Source organism: Myiozetetes cayanensis, unplaced genomic scaffold (assembly GCF_022539395.1).
Source record: "Myiozetetes cayanensis isolate MyiCay16 unplaced genomic scaffold, myiCay2020 scf16, whole genome shotgun sequence".
NCBI lineage: Eukaryota > Metazoa > Chordata > Aves > Passeriformes > Tyrannidae > Myiozetetes > Myiozetetes cayanensis.
This window is the reverse complement of record NW_026087270.1, coordinates 9,154,642-9,170,833: the sequence shown is the minus strand read 5'-3', so window position 1 is coordinate 9,170,833 and position 16,192 is coordinate 9,154,642. Positions and strand designations below refer to the sequence as shown.

General features: G+C 41.6%; 1 protein-coding gene across 1 annotated transcript in view; it reads left to right on the top strand.

Moving 5' to 3' along the window:
• The window catches only part of LONP2 (lon peptidase 2, peroxisomal), a 31,986-nt gene extending 16,439 nt beyond the window's left edge, over positions 1–15,547 (top strand). The window contains exons 9-15 of the mRNA XM_050311182.1: positions 69–219; positions 747–873; positions 1,246–1,379; positions 6,513–6,655; positions 10,680–10,887; positions 12,001–12,191; positions 13,998–15,547. Of these exons, the coding sequence (XP_050167139.1) occupies positions 69–219; positions 747–873; positions 1,246–1,379; positions 6,513–6,655; positions 10,680–10,887; positions 12,001–12,191; positions 13,998–14,219 (1,176 nt within the window). The 3' untranslated portion in view covers positions 14,220–15,547. The remainder of the gene's footprint in view (positions 1–68; positions 220–746; positions 874–1,245; positions 1,380–6,512; positions 6,656–10,679; positions 10,888–12,000; positions 12,192–13,997) is intronic.
• The last annotated feature ends 645 nt before the right edge of the window (positions 15,548–16,192 follow it).

The window sequence follows — 16,192 nt, the reverse complement described above, 5'->3', positions numbered from 1 at the left end:
TAAATATGCACATGTTTTATTTATTCAAATTGAGCAGTTGCATCTCTTTTGTGTTCACTCTTGTCAAGGTGTTGGATCCAGAACAAAATCACAGTTTCACCGATCACTACTTAAACGTAGCCTTTGATCTGTCCCAAGTACTTTTTATAGCTACAGCCAACACTACAGCTACAATCCCACCTGCTCTGCTGGACAGAATGGAAATTATCCAAGTTCCAGGTAACTCTGCAGTGTTTTCATTGAAGTGACTATTGCAAATCCCCAGATAATCAGGGTGTTTTTCCTGAAATGAAGGGCAGTTCCTTAAGGAAAGCCTGCCAGGAATCTGGAGTGCCTGGCCAGGGTCATTAAAAGAGACTTGGCAGGATGCCTCTGTTGTGGGCTCTGTCATGAGAATGACACTTAGCATTGCCCTTAGGAAAATTCAGTACCAGGTCTGTGGTGATACACTGATACGTTCTGAAATTATATTTTCATTCACTGATTTGTTTCTATTCTAATAGTCTGGTGACTGATGCCTCTTTTTAAGATTCTAATGAAGAAAGGGGTCTTTGAAACACTGAAATTCTGTTCTTGTTCACATGAAGTTATGAATCACCACCAAGGATCACACCAACAGCCTTTTAAATTATAGATGAGGGTGGTTTTTGTTAAATGCAATCAGATACAATTATAAAAGGTAAGAATTCGATTATATTGTAGTGTATAAACAAAAAGATTAATAAATACATGCTTTTTCTTTGAAGGATACACACAAGAAGAAAAAATTGAAATTGCACATAGACACTTGATTCCTAAACAGCTTGAACAACATGGCCTGACTCCACAGCAAATACAGATTCCCCAAGTAACTACTTTGGATATAATTACCAGGTAAGTCTGTTCGTTGCTTTCAGTTTAAATAACTTCTTTTTTTGTAACTAGTAAATCAATTTTTAGTGTGATAACCTATTGTTCTTAATAGCTTCAGGAGTTCACCAGTTGGTAAATTATGGAATTGTTCTTTCTTCAGCTTTGTCTCGCTCTGCTGTATAAAGGGAACCATCCTTCCTCCTGTAGAGAATTCCTTGCTCTTGCTCTCCGAGTGTGGCTACAATTGTTGACACCATTGTTTATTAAAGTGGTCCAAGGTTTCACTGCCTTTCACGTCTCATTTTATGTGGATGTGTTTTTAGTAAGGAAGTGTGTGTTTGCTTTGCAAAGAACTGTCGTGCAGAGAACCCCCAGCAGTTGTGTGTGCTGCAGGTACACCAGGGAGGCAGGAGTGCGGGCTCTGGATCGGAAGCTGGGAGCCATTTGCAGGGCAGTGGCGGTGAAAGTGGCAGAAGGACAGCACAAAGAGCCAAAGCCAGAGCGTCCTGACGTGGGGGAAGGAGAAGGTCTGTATCTTTTGCATGGCTTATTAAAAAGGGAACTTCTGATGTAGTCACTAAGAAGCTAATTTAACAACTTCTCCTTTTTTATGCTTCTTTAAAGGGTGTTTTCAAAAGCATTGAGCATAGTGTGACATTACTATTGTGCATGGTTCAGGTAGTGCTGAATTGTGACTTGGGACATAATTTCAGCCTGCCAAGTTGATAATTGAGAATTGCAGTGGATCTGTTTCATATCTTAGGGATGCAGTTATGATTTATGTATATTTTTGCGTTTTTTATGCAAACCTTTCACTTATTTTCTTGAATAAAAAACTAAGTTAAACATAGTTATTGTATTTAAAGAGGCTCTTTAACTGTGCTGTGCATGCTCTACTGGCTCAGAACTCAGTCCTGTTATTTTGTACTCTGAAATAATTGTCTGCTTGAAGAGCTTTGAAATGAGAAAGGTTTGGAGGCTCTTTGGATGTGTCTTTTAAGACTACACTTATTTGAACCCTTGGAGCTTTGGTAACTTCTGAACATCAGTAAATCTGGTTTTGTTTCCCATGTATACTGTGTTTTATCATTGCCAGTCATCCAACAGACTGAATGAAAACTAAACATGAAATTCTCAAACAATACAAATACCCAGGTCACTGCTCCACCAGTAAAGCCAGACCCCTTTCTAGTCTCGAGATAGGAGGGAAGGAAGAAGTCAGGCCCATAATCCAGTTCATGTGCAACATGCAACAGGTGCCTGCTCCCTTCTTCATCCCCACACGAGTGTTCTCTTGAATGAAAATGAACATCCACGCTGTGTCTGCTGAAAGATACCATGGGGAGGGTAGATGGTGGTGCTTGTGTTCAGCCAGTTGCTGGTGGAGGGTGTCACTGTGCACAGCAGTTCTCTGTTGCAGCTTCAGAGTGCTCATTGCAGTGCTGGGTGTCTGCAGGAGCCCTCAGCGTAAGGTCGATGCGAAACGGGAAAGGACAAAATCCAAACCTGAAGTTGGACTTTTAAAATGTGGGCAGGTCTTAGTCTAATAAAACCTGACAAGCAGGGTGTTGGGTGCTTCCTTTGTCTTTTAAGGACTGAAGTGAGTTCAGGTGACACTTCCAGACAAGAAGTCCTTCCAGTCTGTCAGAGAACAGTTTTGTGTCAAGAGGATCCTGGAAGGCCAAAACTACAGAATGGTTGATTATTTTTGCTCCAGGATATTCACAAACTTAAAATACTAAACAGGGCCCTCTCTCTTGATGTGATGTTGTGAAATACTTCCCAATTTAGTTGATGGGGAAAAAACCTATGGGGTCTAACATCTATACAGCTGGAATAGTTCTTGTCTGGATTAGAGGAGGACAAATAAGGATACTCATTATCTGTTCTTTTCAAACAGGGCAGTGTACAAGTCTGAATGGTGCCCACCCTTTTTAGAGGGTAAATCCCAGGAGAGGAAATATAATCAATATTTGTACAAGCAGTGGGATTAATTAGAGAGGTATTTGAAGAAGAATTTTACCCACAGTAAAAAGTAATCTGTCTCTGAAAATCTGTTTCTTGATGGTCTGTCAGCTTTACCTTGCCTTTTTTTTCCTAGCTCAGTATTTCCTTTCTGAAAATTGAATCTTCTTTTACCTTGTTGAGTTTTCTGAGGTCATCACAGTGTCTGTGGAAGCTGTAATAGCAAAAGATTGATTTTGGCTGTGTTTGCTTAAGCAGATTCAGCTCAGTTTTCTCTGAATGTTTGGCTTAATAACAGTGAACTCTCACAGTAGCAGTGACTGTGAATGATCATGCAGTTTAAATCATTTCACCTACGTTAAAAGAAGAGCTTTTAAGGTGTATTTATTAATGCTTTCCATTTCTATTATGTGCACCTTCTCTCCTCTGTGATGGACTTTTCTGAAGACAAACACTGAGGTTGCTGATGCTTCTGGGATACCTGGACTTGCTCTTGGAGCACGGAGCCTCTGTGCTGTGGTGGGCAGGCTCACAAGCACCAGGCAATATCAGGGGCATGTTTTTAAAGTATTTCCTTGTATTGAAGGGCAGCTGTGTCTAAAATGTGCTTCAAAGGTTCAGTGCAATTGCTGAATAAAAAGAAATTGTCGTTCTGCTCTTCAAGCCTTCTGATAAAATAAATGAAAGGTAGGTTCAGAGCACAACTCATGGTACTGTAAGAAGAAACACTTTATTATTAAGGCAAATAACAAAAAGGAACTGTATTAGACATCTCAGTCCAGCAAGAGAGGTATTTACCATGTTAAAATTAGCACTGTACTTGCAACTTAGATATTTACAGTGTTAAAATTATACACTATTAAAATTAGTACTGGACTTGCAACTTACCAAAGCTAAATGAAAATAGCAATCTCAGTGCTTCAGAAGAGGGCAAAATGTTAGTGCTTTGGGTTGACACACAGCTTGGAGTAAGCCCAGAAGAAATGAGCTGTGAAGAGTTGCCTTTGTACTTCTGGAGTGGAAACTGTTGGTAAGAAAAAGCTGGTATTGAATGAAAGGGAGTCCGAGGGACAGGTGGCTCTATAGTTCAACTGTAGTGTATTCTGAGACTTGTATAGAATGGTGCAGTCTGCAAAGTGTGTTTTATTTTGTACTAATAACGTGCTTACACCCTGCTGTATTTTTAGCAGACTGTGTCCCTTGCTGGGAGTGTGTGACAGTAGCATCCTTTTTAAAAATATTTTTGTTTAGTTTTCATTCTATCTGTTGGAAACAACCAAGTATTCAAAACAAAGCTTGTAAATATCTCCAAATACTTGCAAGTAGATGCAAATAATGGAATCTGTAGCCTAAATTTATTTCTTTGGCATTTTTTTCTCCTGTTGATTAGCGGACATTTGTGCAGTTGTGCATCTTGATGATGAATTTTTATTTCATGTAATGAATGACTCTGGAAGAATAGTTAATCAAGTTGTTGTCTCTTAATAGTTTCATTTAGAAGTATTTCTTGAATTTTTTATTTTTCTTTATCTGTAAAATAGGACCTGGTAATTCATTTTTGCTGTACACTTTTGTCAGTTACTGATGTGGGATTGAGAGAACAGTTAGTGCATTGACATGGCCTGAGTTGGGTGTAGGAGAGGGCTCCAGCCTTGCCTTGCTGGCTAAAACATAATTTGTGTCTGGTTTGTAGCAAATCCTAATGGTAACGTGGTGCCTGTTGTGCTTATTCAGCTGAGTGCCTTGTGGGCTAGAGTAAAAATTACGAGGCATTAGGTAGAAGAATCACAGAATTCCCATCATCATACTGATTGTCAGATTATCAACTCCAAGAGGAGCACCTGTTTGCAGGGCTTTGTAAAGATCAGGCTTTTGACACTGATAGTGGGCTCCGAAAATGGAGGGTACCTGCCCTAGCAGAGCTGATGCTGGGAGATGCTCTGTCAAGCTGTGTTCAGCACTTCCCAAAAATGCATGAGTGAAGCACAGTGGCAGCCTTGTCTTGCCTTCCTGCTCCTTTGACTCCTGAGCTTTGTGAAGAAGTTGGCAAGTGGGGCAGTGTTGGTTTGCGTCAGTCACGGGGTTTGTACATGAACTTCAGCAAAGGCAGAGGGAGTCATTTTTCAGCCTCTCCAGGGAGTCATCCTTGTGTACAGTAACACCATCTGATATTTCACTGCAACACTATCTAAGATTTATGAGACACTCCTCGAATCTTTTGACAGTAGATGAAATTCTAGTAGTCACAGAAATATGTGAAACTCTCCTTCCTATTTTAGTGCAACTGCCTTGAGAATACAATGCAGCAACAGTGCACTAAGGCACCATATCATGAGACAGCAGTTGAAACCCAGAGTGAAAAATGATTTGTCTAATTCAGACCCTGAAAAGAAATTTAGGACAAGTGATATTTAATAATGAAAGGTGATTAAATCAGAATTCTATTTATGTTGAAACCAAGGCTTTGAAAATATTTAATTATTTCCATAACCCAGTAATAACAGTGCAGTTTTCTACTCCTTGTGAATGAAACAACACTTGGTTTTGAGTTTAAATGCAAGTTTGACTCAAGTGGTCAATGTATTTGGGTAACTTCCCAATGTATGGTGCAGGAGTCTGGAAGCCTGGTATACACTGCTGTGTAATACAGACTGTGCTTTAAATGTGTATCAGGCCTGTGTGTTTGGGGTGGGAGGAAATATCTCCATTGTGTGCAGGATGCTTTTCTCAGTGGCAGGGAAGCACTGCTGGGAAACTGCCACAGAACCTCAGAAACATCTGGATTATCCAAGTATTTTTCATTTTTCTGATATGTTTCACTAATATATTGCTTTGGGCTCTCGAGAAAATGGTAATGAGCCTTTTGCATCTGGATCAGGGGATGCATCTGGATCATTGGGGAAATGACTCCCTGCTTGCAGTCTCCCTCTGTGTGCAGTCGCTGCAGTGAGTGCACAGCGTGGGCCTCCTGCAAGGGCTGTTTGAGTTCTTGAGCTCAGTCATGCAATCAGGCTGTGCAGGCTGGCTCTGAGACCAGGCTGCTCTGAGACTTTGATATTTTCTAAGGTTCCCACTGCAGTTCCCTTTTGTACAGAAAACACGTTTGTGGAGAGAACAGAAATGTTAAGGCAGTTTTGCTGAGAAAATTGTGTAGGTAAGAAATACAATCGTGCTGTAAATGAAGGAAGGGAAGAGCCCACTTCTGAAGCCATAACTGTTGCTTTATTTATGTGGTCCCTTCTAGATGACACTTGAGAATATTGCATTCAGAAGTCTGCAGCTACATGTTTATAGGGGCTTTATACCCTTCCTGAAGAGTATGATCTTTAATGTCCCTTGCAGCCCAAACCATTCTGTTTCTATGAAATATGGTTTCTTGTGCAGAAATCTGATGAAAAGTGCAAAGTCCTAAATGAACTTAATGTGTTTTGGTATTTGAGCAGATGAGTTGCATCTCTGTCAGTGCTCTAGATTTAATATTTCCTTTGATGAACAGTTAGAAGGTATTTAGGCTTAATAATTAAATGTGATGCCATACTATTGTAACAAGATTTTTGTGAAAGATGGTTTAAGCACATTTTCATTAATTTTCTGAGCATTTCTTTAAATATGTTATTTTTCTCTGTCATGATTTTTTAAAATTCCTCTGTCTGGAAAGACTGTTACAAATCCTAAATTAGATTTTCTTCTCTTAGATTGCAAAGAGCATGTCACAGAAGATGCAAAACCAGAATCCATCAGTGACACAGCTGACCTGGCTCTGCCACCTGAAATGCCGATTTTAATTGATTTCCATGCTTTAAAAGATATCCTGGGGCCACCCATGTATGAAATGGAGGTAACATCCTCATTTGTTTCTGCTTGACTGTTGTTTCTGGCTGCTTTGACTAGTTGTGTATTTTATTACTATTGACTGAGTTTATACAATATTAACTTCTTTAAAGTTAACTTCTTTTAGTAACAGAGCTGTTTTTCTTTGTGTTCCAGCGAGTGTGTTTTCACCTAGAGAAGTTTTTGTTTTCTTTTAACTCGTGGTACATAAATAACCTAACGCCATGACTTTCTGTTAGCAAAGATGCCTGGAGCTATTCTGTGCTTAAGAATGTGGTGGTGTTTTTTCAGTTTATAACAACTTTGCTTTTGTTTGGGGGATGTTTGGTGGTCTTAGGAAAGAAGCCAAAAGTAGAGCCCAGGAATCCAGTCTCTGCAGCAGCTGTGCTAAGGACTGTCCCACATACCTCCTTAAAGCCAGTCAGCATTTTTGGGTATTAAAACCACTTCAGTTTGCACCAGAAGTTCTCAGACATTCTTTAGGTTAATGCGACTCTCAGCTATTAAAATGCTTTATGATCAGTCAGGCACCTCCAGCTCTGTTCCTCAGTAGGCATAGTTCAGAATTTTTTCTCTCCCCCATCTGTGCATTGCTTCATTCTGTGGAAATGCCCTCAGTTAAAGGAATTTGTTAGTTTGGGATTCTCTTTTCACCATTTCCATTGCAGTTATTCTCTGCTGTAGTTCAGGCCTGGGTGAAGTGACCGAGTGTCAGTGGTGTGACAGGAAACATGTCCTGATGAAACACTGAATTTTTCTTTATTGTGGAGAAAAGGTCAGTAAAGCAGTAAGTTATGGAGAAAATAGAACTGAAGGGAAAACTTGCAGAAGAGACAAACTTCTGAGAACTTTCCTCTTAGAATTCTTTTCTCCTGGATAAGAGGCCCAGACTCCAGTGGGATTTGGAGAGAAAGAAGGGGACAAGATATGCAGGGGAGGCAGGGGAAAGCAAGTGCTTGTTAAGGAATGAGTCAGTTTTCAGAACTGAACTGAGGTTTTTGGATATAAGGAATAGACAGAAATGAGGAAACAAGTTGTAAGCCCAGCTCCTGTCTCTGGCAGACCTTTCAGACTGCTGGTGGTTTTTCTGCTGTGTAAGTCTGCAGAGTTTGTTTCCTCTCCATATCTGGCCTTAAAGCTTCACCTTTGACCTGCATTTTGCCATTTCTCGGTAGCTGAAACAAAGCCACTGTGTCAGTACCTGGAGGAGAACTGAGCAAATAGAACTGAAAACATGACACGACTTAATTGATCCGTTGTCCTTGGGGAATACCCGAGCACAGGAGGTTCATCTGTCACCTTTGCAGCGCTTTGCTTGTCTGTTCTCTGCACTGCTCTCCCAGCACAAAGACATGACAGAATATTCAGCTCATACTTGTAGGATTAATTCATTTATCAGAAATAAATAATCTTACGTGTCGCCCCACAGAACAAATGTTGGAATAAATCACATAGTGAGGCTTTGAAAGAATAATCTTGACAGTTTAAAGTGTAAAAAGATTTAATGAAATGTTCCAGCACCGCACGCTTTTGGGGGAAAGGATTTATAACACATCCAGTGTGTTTATAATGAACTATTTATATTTTTGGCTTGGATTTTATCTATTTTTTTTTTTTTAGCTCAGGTAACAAAACATTACTGGCACCACAGGAAGGCCTGTCAGGATTAGTTTATATCCTCATAATGGGAGTGAAGTTGAAGGGACAGAAGCTGTAGGTCAGTGAAATGGCCTGTTCTAGGAAAAGAATAAAATAATGGCTCTGTTTTGTGGGATGTGCACACTTCTAATTAAGGAACAAAGGAGGTTCTTTTAGAAGCAAAACCTGGATGAAGGACAGGTTTAGATGGGATTTTTATCAAAGAACTACCAGTCTTGTGGTGATATTTCTGGGAAATCCTCCTCCCTCAGAGGGAAGCTGCTGTTAACGTGCTTTGCCAGCAGTGATTTGCCAGGAAATGAATCAGAAGAGGAGACTGGAAAAAGGTTGGTAGAGTCAGGTTGAGAAAACCTGGGAAGGATAACAAAGATGCTCAAGGCCAGCAAGTAACTGAACTGGTTCTCATCATGCCATTGTGAATCAATAATTTAATAGTTTTTTGTCCGTTGCACTGACTTACAAAGCAACTCCAAACCTGCAGACAACATCTCTTTCCTTTATCTTGGAACAATTGTAAATGTTTTAAAATAAATGACTGTGCTGAGTGTTAAGGTTTTAATTCTGCAGTGTCTAGGCAGCTAAAATGTATTTGATGGTATGTTTAGATTCCAGCTACATTACAGCTGGGTTGGTCTCATCTACAAAAATTCTCAAAACCCAAGACTTAAAGTCAGTAAAATCATCTTCGTCATCTGACAGATGTGACCAGTCATCAGCTGATTCTGGAGGTCATTTTTAATTGAAGTTGTGGAAAAAGTGTGAGAAAGGATTTCTTCTAATTTAAATTCAGTAGACTTTGGGTGAGAAGAAATGAGTCAGAGGTGCCAGGAGCGACTGAATCTTGTGGAGCTCACTGTGCCACTCCACAGGTGTTTAATGAAATATAACATACTTTCCTGTCTGTACTGTGTGTCTGTGTGTGTGTTTGGGGGTTTTCAGGGATCTTTTCTGCAGGCGGATGTCAAACTGCCAGGGCATTTTCCATTCCTTTGCCTGTCAACAGGCCTCAGGTGAGGCTCAGCTGAGGAGGTCACAGTAGGGGTAGTGCAGTCTCTAGGACAGCAGGAGAGGTGGCTTGGCCTCTGAAGCTGCCACTTGAAAGGTCACTGACACCTACTACACATCTGGTTTCTCTTACCAGATCTCACATTACTTGTGAATGTAGGAGGAGGTTCTGGTCTGAGATACAGGAGGGAGGTGATGTGTCTTTAGATCCATTGGTTTTTTGAACTCTTGTCACATTTGCAGTTTTCTCCCCCGAGCTCTCAAACAGTGGAGTCAGTGTGTAAAGTGTTTCGAATCGATACACAAGAGTCCAGTCCAAAAAAGCTGAAACAAAAACCCCAAGCCACCAAACCTTGTTCATGGCTACTTTGGGGTGGGAGAGGGTTTGGAAAACAGCTTATTTTGTTCATTACATCTGAAATGTTTGAAACCACAGTGGGCTACCAAAATACATGATTGTCTCAAATGCAAAGGAGAATTCTCCAGTAATGTTGGATTTCAGCGTGACCAGAATGAACTGACTTGGCTAACCTGAGTTACTGAGATAATCAGAGTAAATATCTCCAACTAATAAGATTAGGGGAATTAATATAGAAACTAATGTTAGTGAAAGTGAAAATGCTTGATGAAGTATTTTGATACCATGAAAGTGAAACACTATCATGTAAAATTTGAAATGCTAGAAAAAGCCACAGCCATTTTAGTTAAATTATGCTAATAAAAGCAAATGGCATGATGTTGTTCCAAATGCACAGATAACCAAGAGCCACAGGAGAAGGGCTGTGTGGCATCCTTTGCTTTAGCATGGTACAGGTGTGGTTACTGACTAATGGGAGTCTGTCAGATTTGCCATCCTCTTTCCTGCCTGTCCTGCAGCACTTTCATTTCCCGTTATTCACAACTGTTTGTAAATGTTTGCAGTGAACATCAGTGTGTTTGTTGTCTGAGTTCAGGCAGTGCAAACACCTTTAAACACTGGAGAGCAAAACTCTCTTTTTCACATGAGTACCAGCCAGGGCAAATACACCTCTAGCAGATGGGTTAAGTCACATAAACATTCAATCAGGATTGACTAAATACTTGAAGTCCTTTGAAGGGAAAGATTCTTGTGCTTCTGGGGACGGGAAGGTTCCAAGAATGATACACCCAGATGTTTGCCATTGCCTTAAGCTAATCTGCCACATACAGCTCCAGTTGTGTAATTAGTGTTTACACATATCCAGAATTATTGCTGCGTTAAATGGTAAAATAAGAGATCAGACACTTGCCTTAACTTTTGTGTTTTAATGGGTACAGCAGCTATCAAATTGGTTTCGCAGTAGATTTTTTATGGCTGGTCCTAAACGGTTTCCTGTGTTTTCCCTCAGGTGTCTGAACGCCTCAGCCAGCCAGGAGTAGCCATAGGCTTGGCGTGGACTCCCCTGGGAGGGGAGATCATGTTTGTGGAAGCGAGTCGCATGGACGGGGAGGGGCAGCTCACCCTGACGGGGCAGCTCGGGGACGTCATGAAGGAGTCGGCACATCTGGCCATCAGCTGGCTGAGGAGCAACGCCAAGAGATTCCAGCTCACCAACGGTGTGTGGGGCTCTGTGCCACAGCGCTGCAGGGCAAGGATTAATACTGCAGGGAAATTCAGTGTGCTAAAACTTGGTGTTTGTCAGTAATCCAGCAGGTCGTAGCATTGCTGAGTAATGGGGGGAGTTGCTGGTGCTGGCTGTGGAAATGTATTGAGTTGCCATAACAGAGGAAGTTTTCCAGCCATCAGTGCTGGTGAAATCAGCTCCAGAGTTCCTTTGTGTAGCTCTTTCCTGATTCCTGTCGAGCTGGGGTGTTGGTGGCACACAGGTCAGTGTGGGCAGAACAGGAGTTGTCACTGCAGGCCCTCCCACCGTGTCCAGTCTCTCCCTGCAACAGCCTGGAAGGCTGGGACAGCCTCGGTGCCAAGGTGCTTCTCCTTCATTTTTACACTTGAGCTTTCCAGCAGTTCTTTGATGATGTACATAGGTACAGAAGTCTGTAGATTTTTCTAAAATGAAGACAGATTCTGTTAAAAGGATGTTTTTATAGTCTTTAAGTATTTTTAGTATTTTGAGAATGCTGGGTTTGTGTGGTAGCTGTTGAACTACAGTGCAATAGGACTCTGGACAAGAACATTGTAACTCAGTTTTTTTGTTTGAACCTCCCAGGAGTCGTGGAAATGTGCTTTCTAGCATCATCTGCTGAATAGGCAAATAACTGTCCAGTATCTGTCATTATTTGTGGAGGCTTAGATAGGTTAAAAACCAAAATGGAATTAATTTCTGAAATGCTGCAGGCATTACCTGTGGGTTCTTGTGGAGTGCTGGTTCTGTGGTATATTCTCTGAAAATTGACAGTTATGGTTTGGGACATAAAAATTCTATTTATCTACATTAATCCCTACTCTGAATTTGCCAGCACATGCAAATGCTGAGCTTACTGGTTAATGTGTTCCAGTTTTTTTCTAGGAATCTGGATGCAGGAAAGCTCATTGGGTTTTCTTTTTGTTGTTTTTTTCTAGGGCGTCTGCAACATCGTGTTGTTTCTTTCAGCCTACTGTTAAAAAAATAGTGCCAAGGCTTTTAGTTCTTGGTGGGCTTTTAGAATAAAGACTGGGAACAAAATGGGTTTAGATTTTTAACATTGAAACCATTCTTTTTTTCCCTTAAGCTTCTGGAAGTTTTGATCTCCTTGACAACACTGACATCCATCTGCACTTCCCAGCTGGAGCTGTCACAAAAGATGGACCATCTGCTGGTGTTACCATAGTAACCTGTCTTGCTTCACTCTTCAGTGGGCGGCTGGTGTGCTCAGATGTAGCCATGACAGGAGAAATTACACTGAGAGGCCTTGTTCTTCCAGTAAGCATCATTTGAGAAAAGAGCTAAGTTGTATTAATTCTCCCTATTCTGGATATAAAATCTGTTTACAGGCACTTAGAAAAGCAGGGGCTTGCTGGATCATTCCTTAGCAGCAATCCAGTCTCTTTGATGCAGTTGGGAGGCTGATGGAAGCCAGCCTGCTGCAGTGCTGTCCCACTCCTCTCTCTGCTTTGCTTTTCAAGATAAAGCAGCCTTGATGTGGTTTTGGGAGAAAACACATTAAGATGTCTAGTTAGAAAGAAAAACCTGGAAGTCTTAAAATTCGAGATGGGTCCAAAATATGTACTGCAATTTCTAAACGTGCTCCCTCAGACTATCAGTACAGAACTATCTTTGGTTCCTTTGAGAAGTTGTTCCTTAAAGCTCTCACAGTAACTGTGTATAAGTTACTCTTGAAACCGTCCTGCATACACTTATTTTTAGATTCTTAAATGTTCTTCCTTGTGTACAGTTCAGACAAAAGATGTTTCCATAAAGCTTTTTATGGAAAATAAAACATGAGGGCAAAGGAAGGTTTTCAGACAAATAGAGTTTAAAGTGTCAGTGGAGCCTGGCACAAGTGATGGAACAGATACGGGAGTTACCATCCCATACCACATGATGGAGAGGAGGAAGAGGATGAAGTAGGAAAACAGAGGCAGCATTTTGTGTCCTGCAGAGGAGGGTAAAGCAGGGGTGCCATGGTGAGGTAGCAGAGGAGGAGGAGGATCTCTGGAGGTTGTTCTGGGGACAGGGAGCCCGACAGGACAGGCTGTGGTTCAGGATTCTCTTGGGCCCTGCATTAACTGGTGAACGGTGCCCGAGCTCCCCAGAGTGTCTTCAGCAGGGAGTGACCACACTTTGCCTGCTGTTAAAGGTGGGTGCAAAGATCAGGTACCTGTAAATGTTAAACCACATTTACCTTCTTCCTGAACATTGTCTGGGATCTTGCTGTTGTCAGTCCCTGATTTCCTGCCAGCAGCTGCCCCTGCTGCGGCCCCAGGAGTGCTGGGTGTGCAGCACCTCCGGCCCAGTGGGGTCACTGTGGGGATTGTGGCCCCTCCTATCTTGTGTTACAGCCCTTCCTGCTATAACACAAGGCTTTGCTCTCCTCTAAAGTCTTGTGGAATTGCGAGTTTTTTCTGCAAGATGGTCTTTAATTAAGATTAGAAGAGAGTTCAGGGGAAGAAGCTACAGCTGTGATTCAAAGCAAAAATAATTTAAGCCCCTTTTTTACAACGCATTACCAAGCCAGCCAGGTGGCTCAGTGGAGCAGTGCCTGTTGTTGTGGCACAAAGGACCCCTCTAGTCTTGGAGCACAGGTTTGCATTTCTGTGCATTTTCTGTTGTACAATTCAAGTTATTTACTGTGTGACAGTGCTTCCTTAGGACTTTTTTCCTCTAAATCTAACACTGCCTTTTTCTGAAAAGCCTTCTGTTCTAATACACAATTTCAGCACACCATATAAAAATGAAGGCCACCTTAGTTAAAAAAAATTCCTGAAAAGTAATGACTTTTCCACTATTGATACTCTTGTACCTGCACTCCTAGGTTAATTTTTCCCTTGTTAGTAACTGTTACAGAAAGAATACTACAGCAAATTAAAATATTTCCCTCAGTAAAGCACATAATGAGCTACAAATGTGGCTGCATTTTTAATTGCTTCCTTAAATTACTGGGGGAGGCAGAACCTTTCATCAAAATTTAACTCCTGATGTGATGCTACAGTAATTCCTGTATTAGATTAGTGTGACTGTTTTTATATCTGTTTTTTTACATATGGTTTTATTTCCTCCCCTTACTAGGTTGGGGGAATTAAAGACAAAGTCCTGGCAGCACACCGAGCTGGCCTGAAGAGAATTATCATTCCCCAGAGGAACGAGAAGGATCTCGAGGAGATCGCGGTGCACGTGCGGCAGGACCTGACCTTCATCCTGGCCACCTGCCTCGACCAGGTCCTCAACGCAGCCTTTGAGGGGGGCTTTGCAGTTAAGCCCAGAGTGGAGCATTTGAACAGTAAACTTTGAGCAGCCAGGCCGAGATTCCTGCTGTCTCAGATTCCCTGGCTCGTGATCTCTTCCAGCTCCCTGCGTGCATCAGGTGTAATCAGGAGTTAAACCGGAGTGTTCCAGTGGGGTGTAAATGCAATCAAAAGGACAATGTTGCTGCAGCAGTTCACAGTGTGAAACTGCGTTCTAAAGGCTTTCGCTTTTCATCAGCAAAGAATCTTGAAAAAAATACTCATTTCCTGATAGAGTCACGCATGAGAAAATTGAAGCTGTTGAGAAAGAATTCCTTGGCATATCTGGAATGTGTGTATGGATGTGGCAGCAGCTGGTCCCACCCTCAGCGAGGGCACACCCACAAAGAGGGAATAACGTGCAATTCTGGGAGAGCTGTATTTGCAGCAAAGGCAGCAGGAGAGGCTCATAGATGGGCTTGTGACAAAAAGCAAAACTGATTTAGCAGGCGAATTTACCTATTTAGAGAATAATAATTGTAATAATAACAATAATGTGCTAAGGAGCAGTAGCATCAGGGGAAAAGCAAGGCTTCTGAAATCTAAAAACATGCTTTGAACAGAAGTACTATGGTCTAAATTAAGTTAGTAGGTTCTAGTTTGTAGCGAGGTCACTGCAGACATCATTTTTCAAACCCAAACACAGGAAGCAATGCTGGAAGAACTGAAATGTAGGAATTGCTGGGTAAGAAGGGCAGTAACACACGAGTTCACATGTTCTTCCAGCAGCACAGGGGGATGGAAGCCCTGAAGAAAAATCCTGGTAACATTTTGGAGGGACAAACTACATGTCCTTTATTTTTACTGATACAAATAGACTTGATTCTAGGCTGCCTGTGGTTGGAGGTGAGCCTGTGGAAATTAAATCCATTTAAACAATGCCAAGAAAATACTGAATCATTAAAGTGCATTCAGTACTGCACACTGTGAATAATTGATGGTTCAAGAAGTCTGTCAGTCTCCCCTCTCAAATGATGGCTTTGTCTCTTCTCTTGAACCTCAGGGAAAACTACATTTGTGTGATCTGGGCCTTTGGCGCTGTTTATACCAGTCGACCCCTGAGCAAACCTCACATGTTGTTACATTCTCCCTTGTTCATTGGTTCTAAAATGAACTCCAGTGTGCTCAGGAAACACAAACTGTACCAGTGACAGCAGCCTGTTCTAGAAGCAGCCTATAAATCAAAAGAGTTTGCTTTGCTTTCGTTTCCATAGATAACAAAAGCTGATTTACCTGGAACATAATAGCACTGATAGAAGTATTCAGTGGGAATTTCTGCACCTGTTTTACAGAAGATTTCACAGAAGACTTAATCTAATAAAATGATAAAAATAAAACCCCCTTTTGTGTCACTATTTTAAGAGTTCTGCGTCATTCACCAGCCAAGTTCCAAGACCATGGTCAGCACACAGAGTTTCAGAACGTGTTCTTGCCTTACAAGAAACTTGAAGGCAAAAAGTGCAGATAAACCACACCCTGGATAAAACTCCAGGCCAAAATGATCACGAGTGTGTTGCTGCTTTGCTTCTGATCAAACCAGGAGAGAAAAATCCTTAACTAAACTTAACCCAGCTCCAATAACAATCCTGCACTATTGGCACTGGTGAGAGCACAGACATGCACAGAATTCCAGCACAGTCTGTTTATACATGTGGAAAACAAACCTGCATTTTTTTTTTTAATAGTAAGGACTATAAAAAAAGAAGTTTCCACCAGAGCAAAACAGGGAGTTGCTCCCCAGAAAAGTTAAGCCATGACTTTCTGCCTGACACACCACTGCCATATTAAGTCTTGCCCCCGTGGACTTCACCTGAAGGGTGGGGGGGTCTAAGGCCACTCAGAAGATAATGCCAGGCATTTACTGCCTGTTTGCTGTTCCTTGGGCAGAGCTCACAGGGTTGTGTTACTTTGTTGGTTGTTTTAAACACAATTTCTGCATCACCCCCTGTATCAGACACTGCAGGCACACTCCAGAAGGTG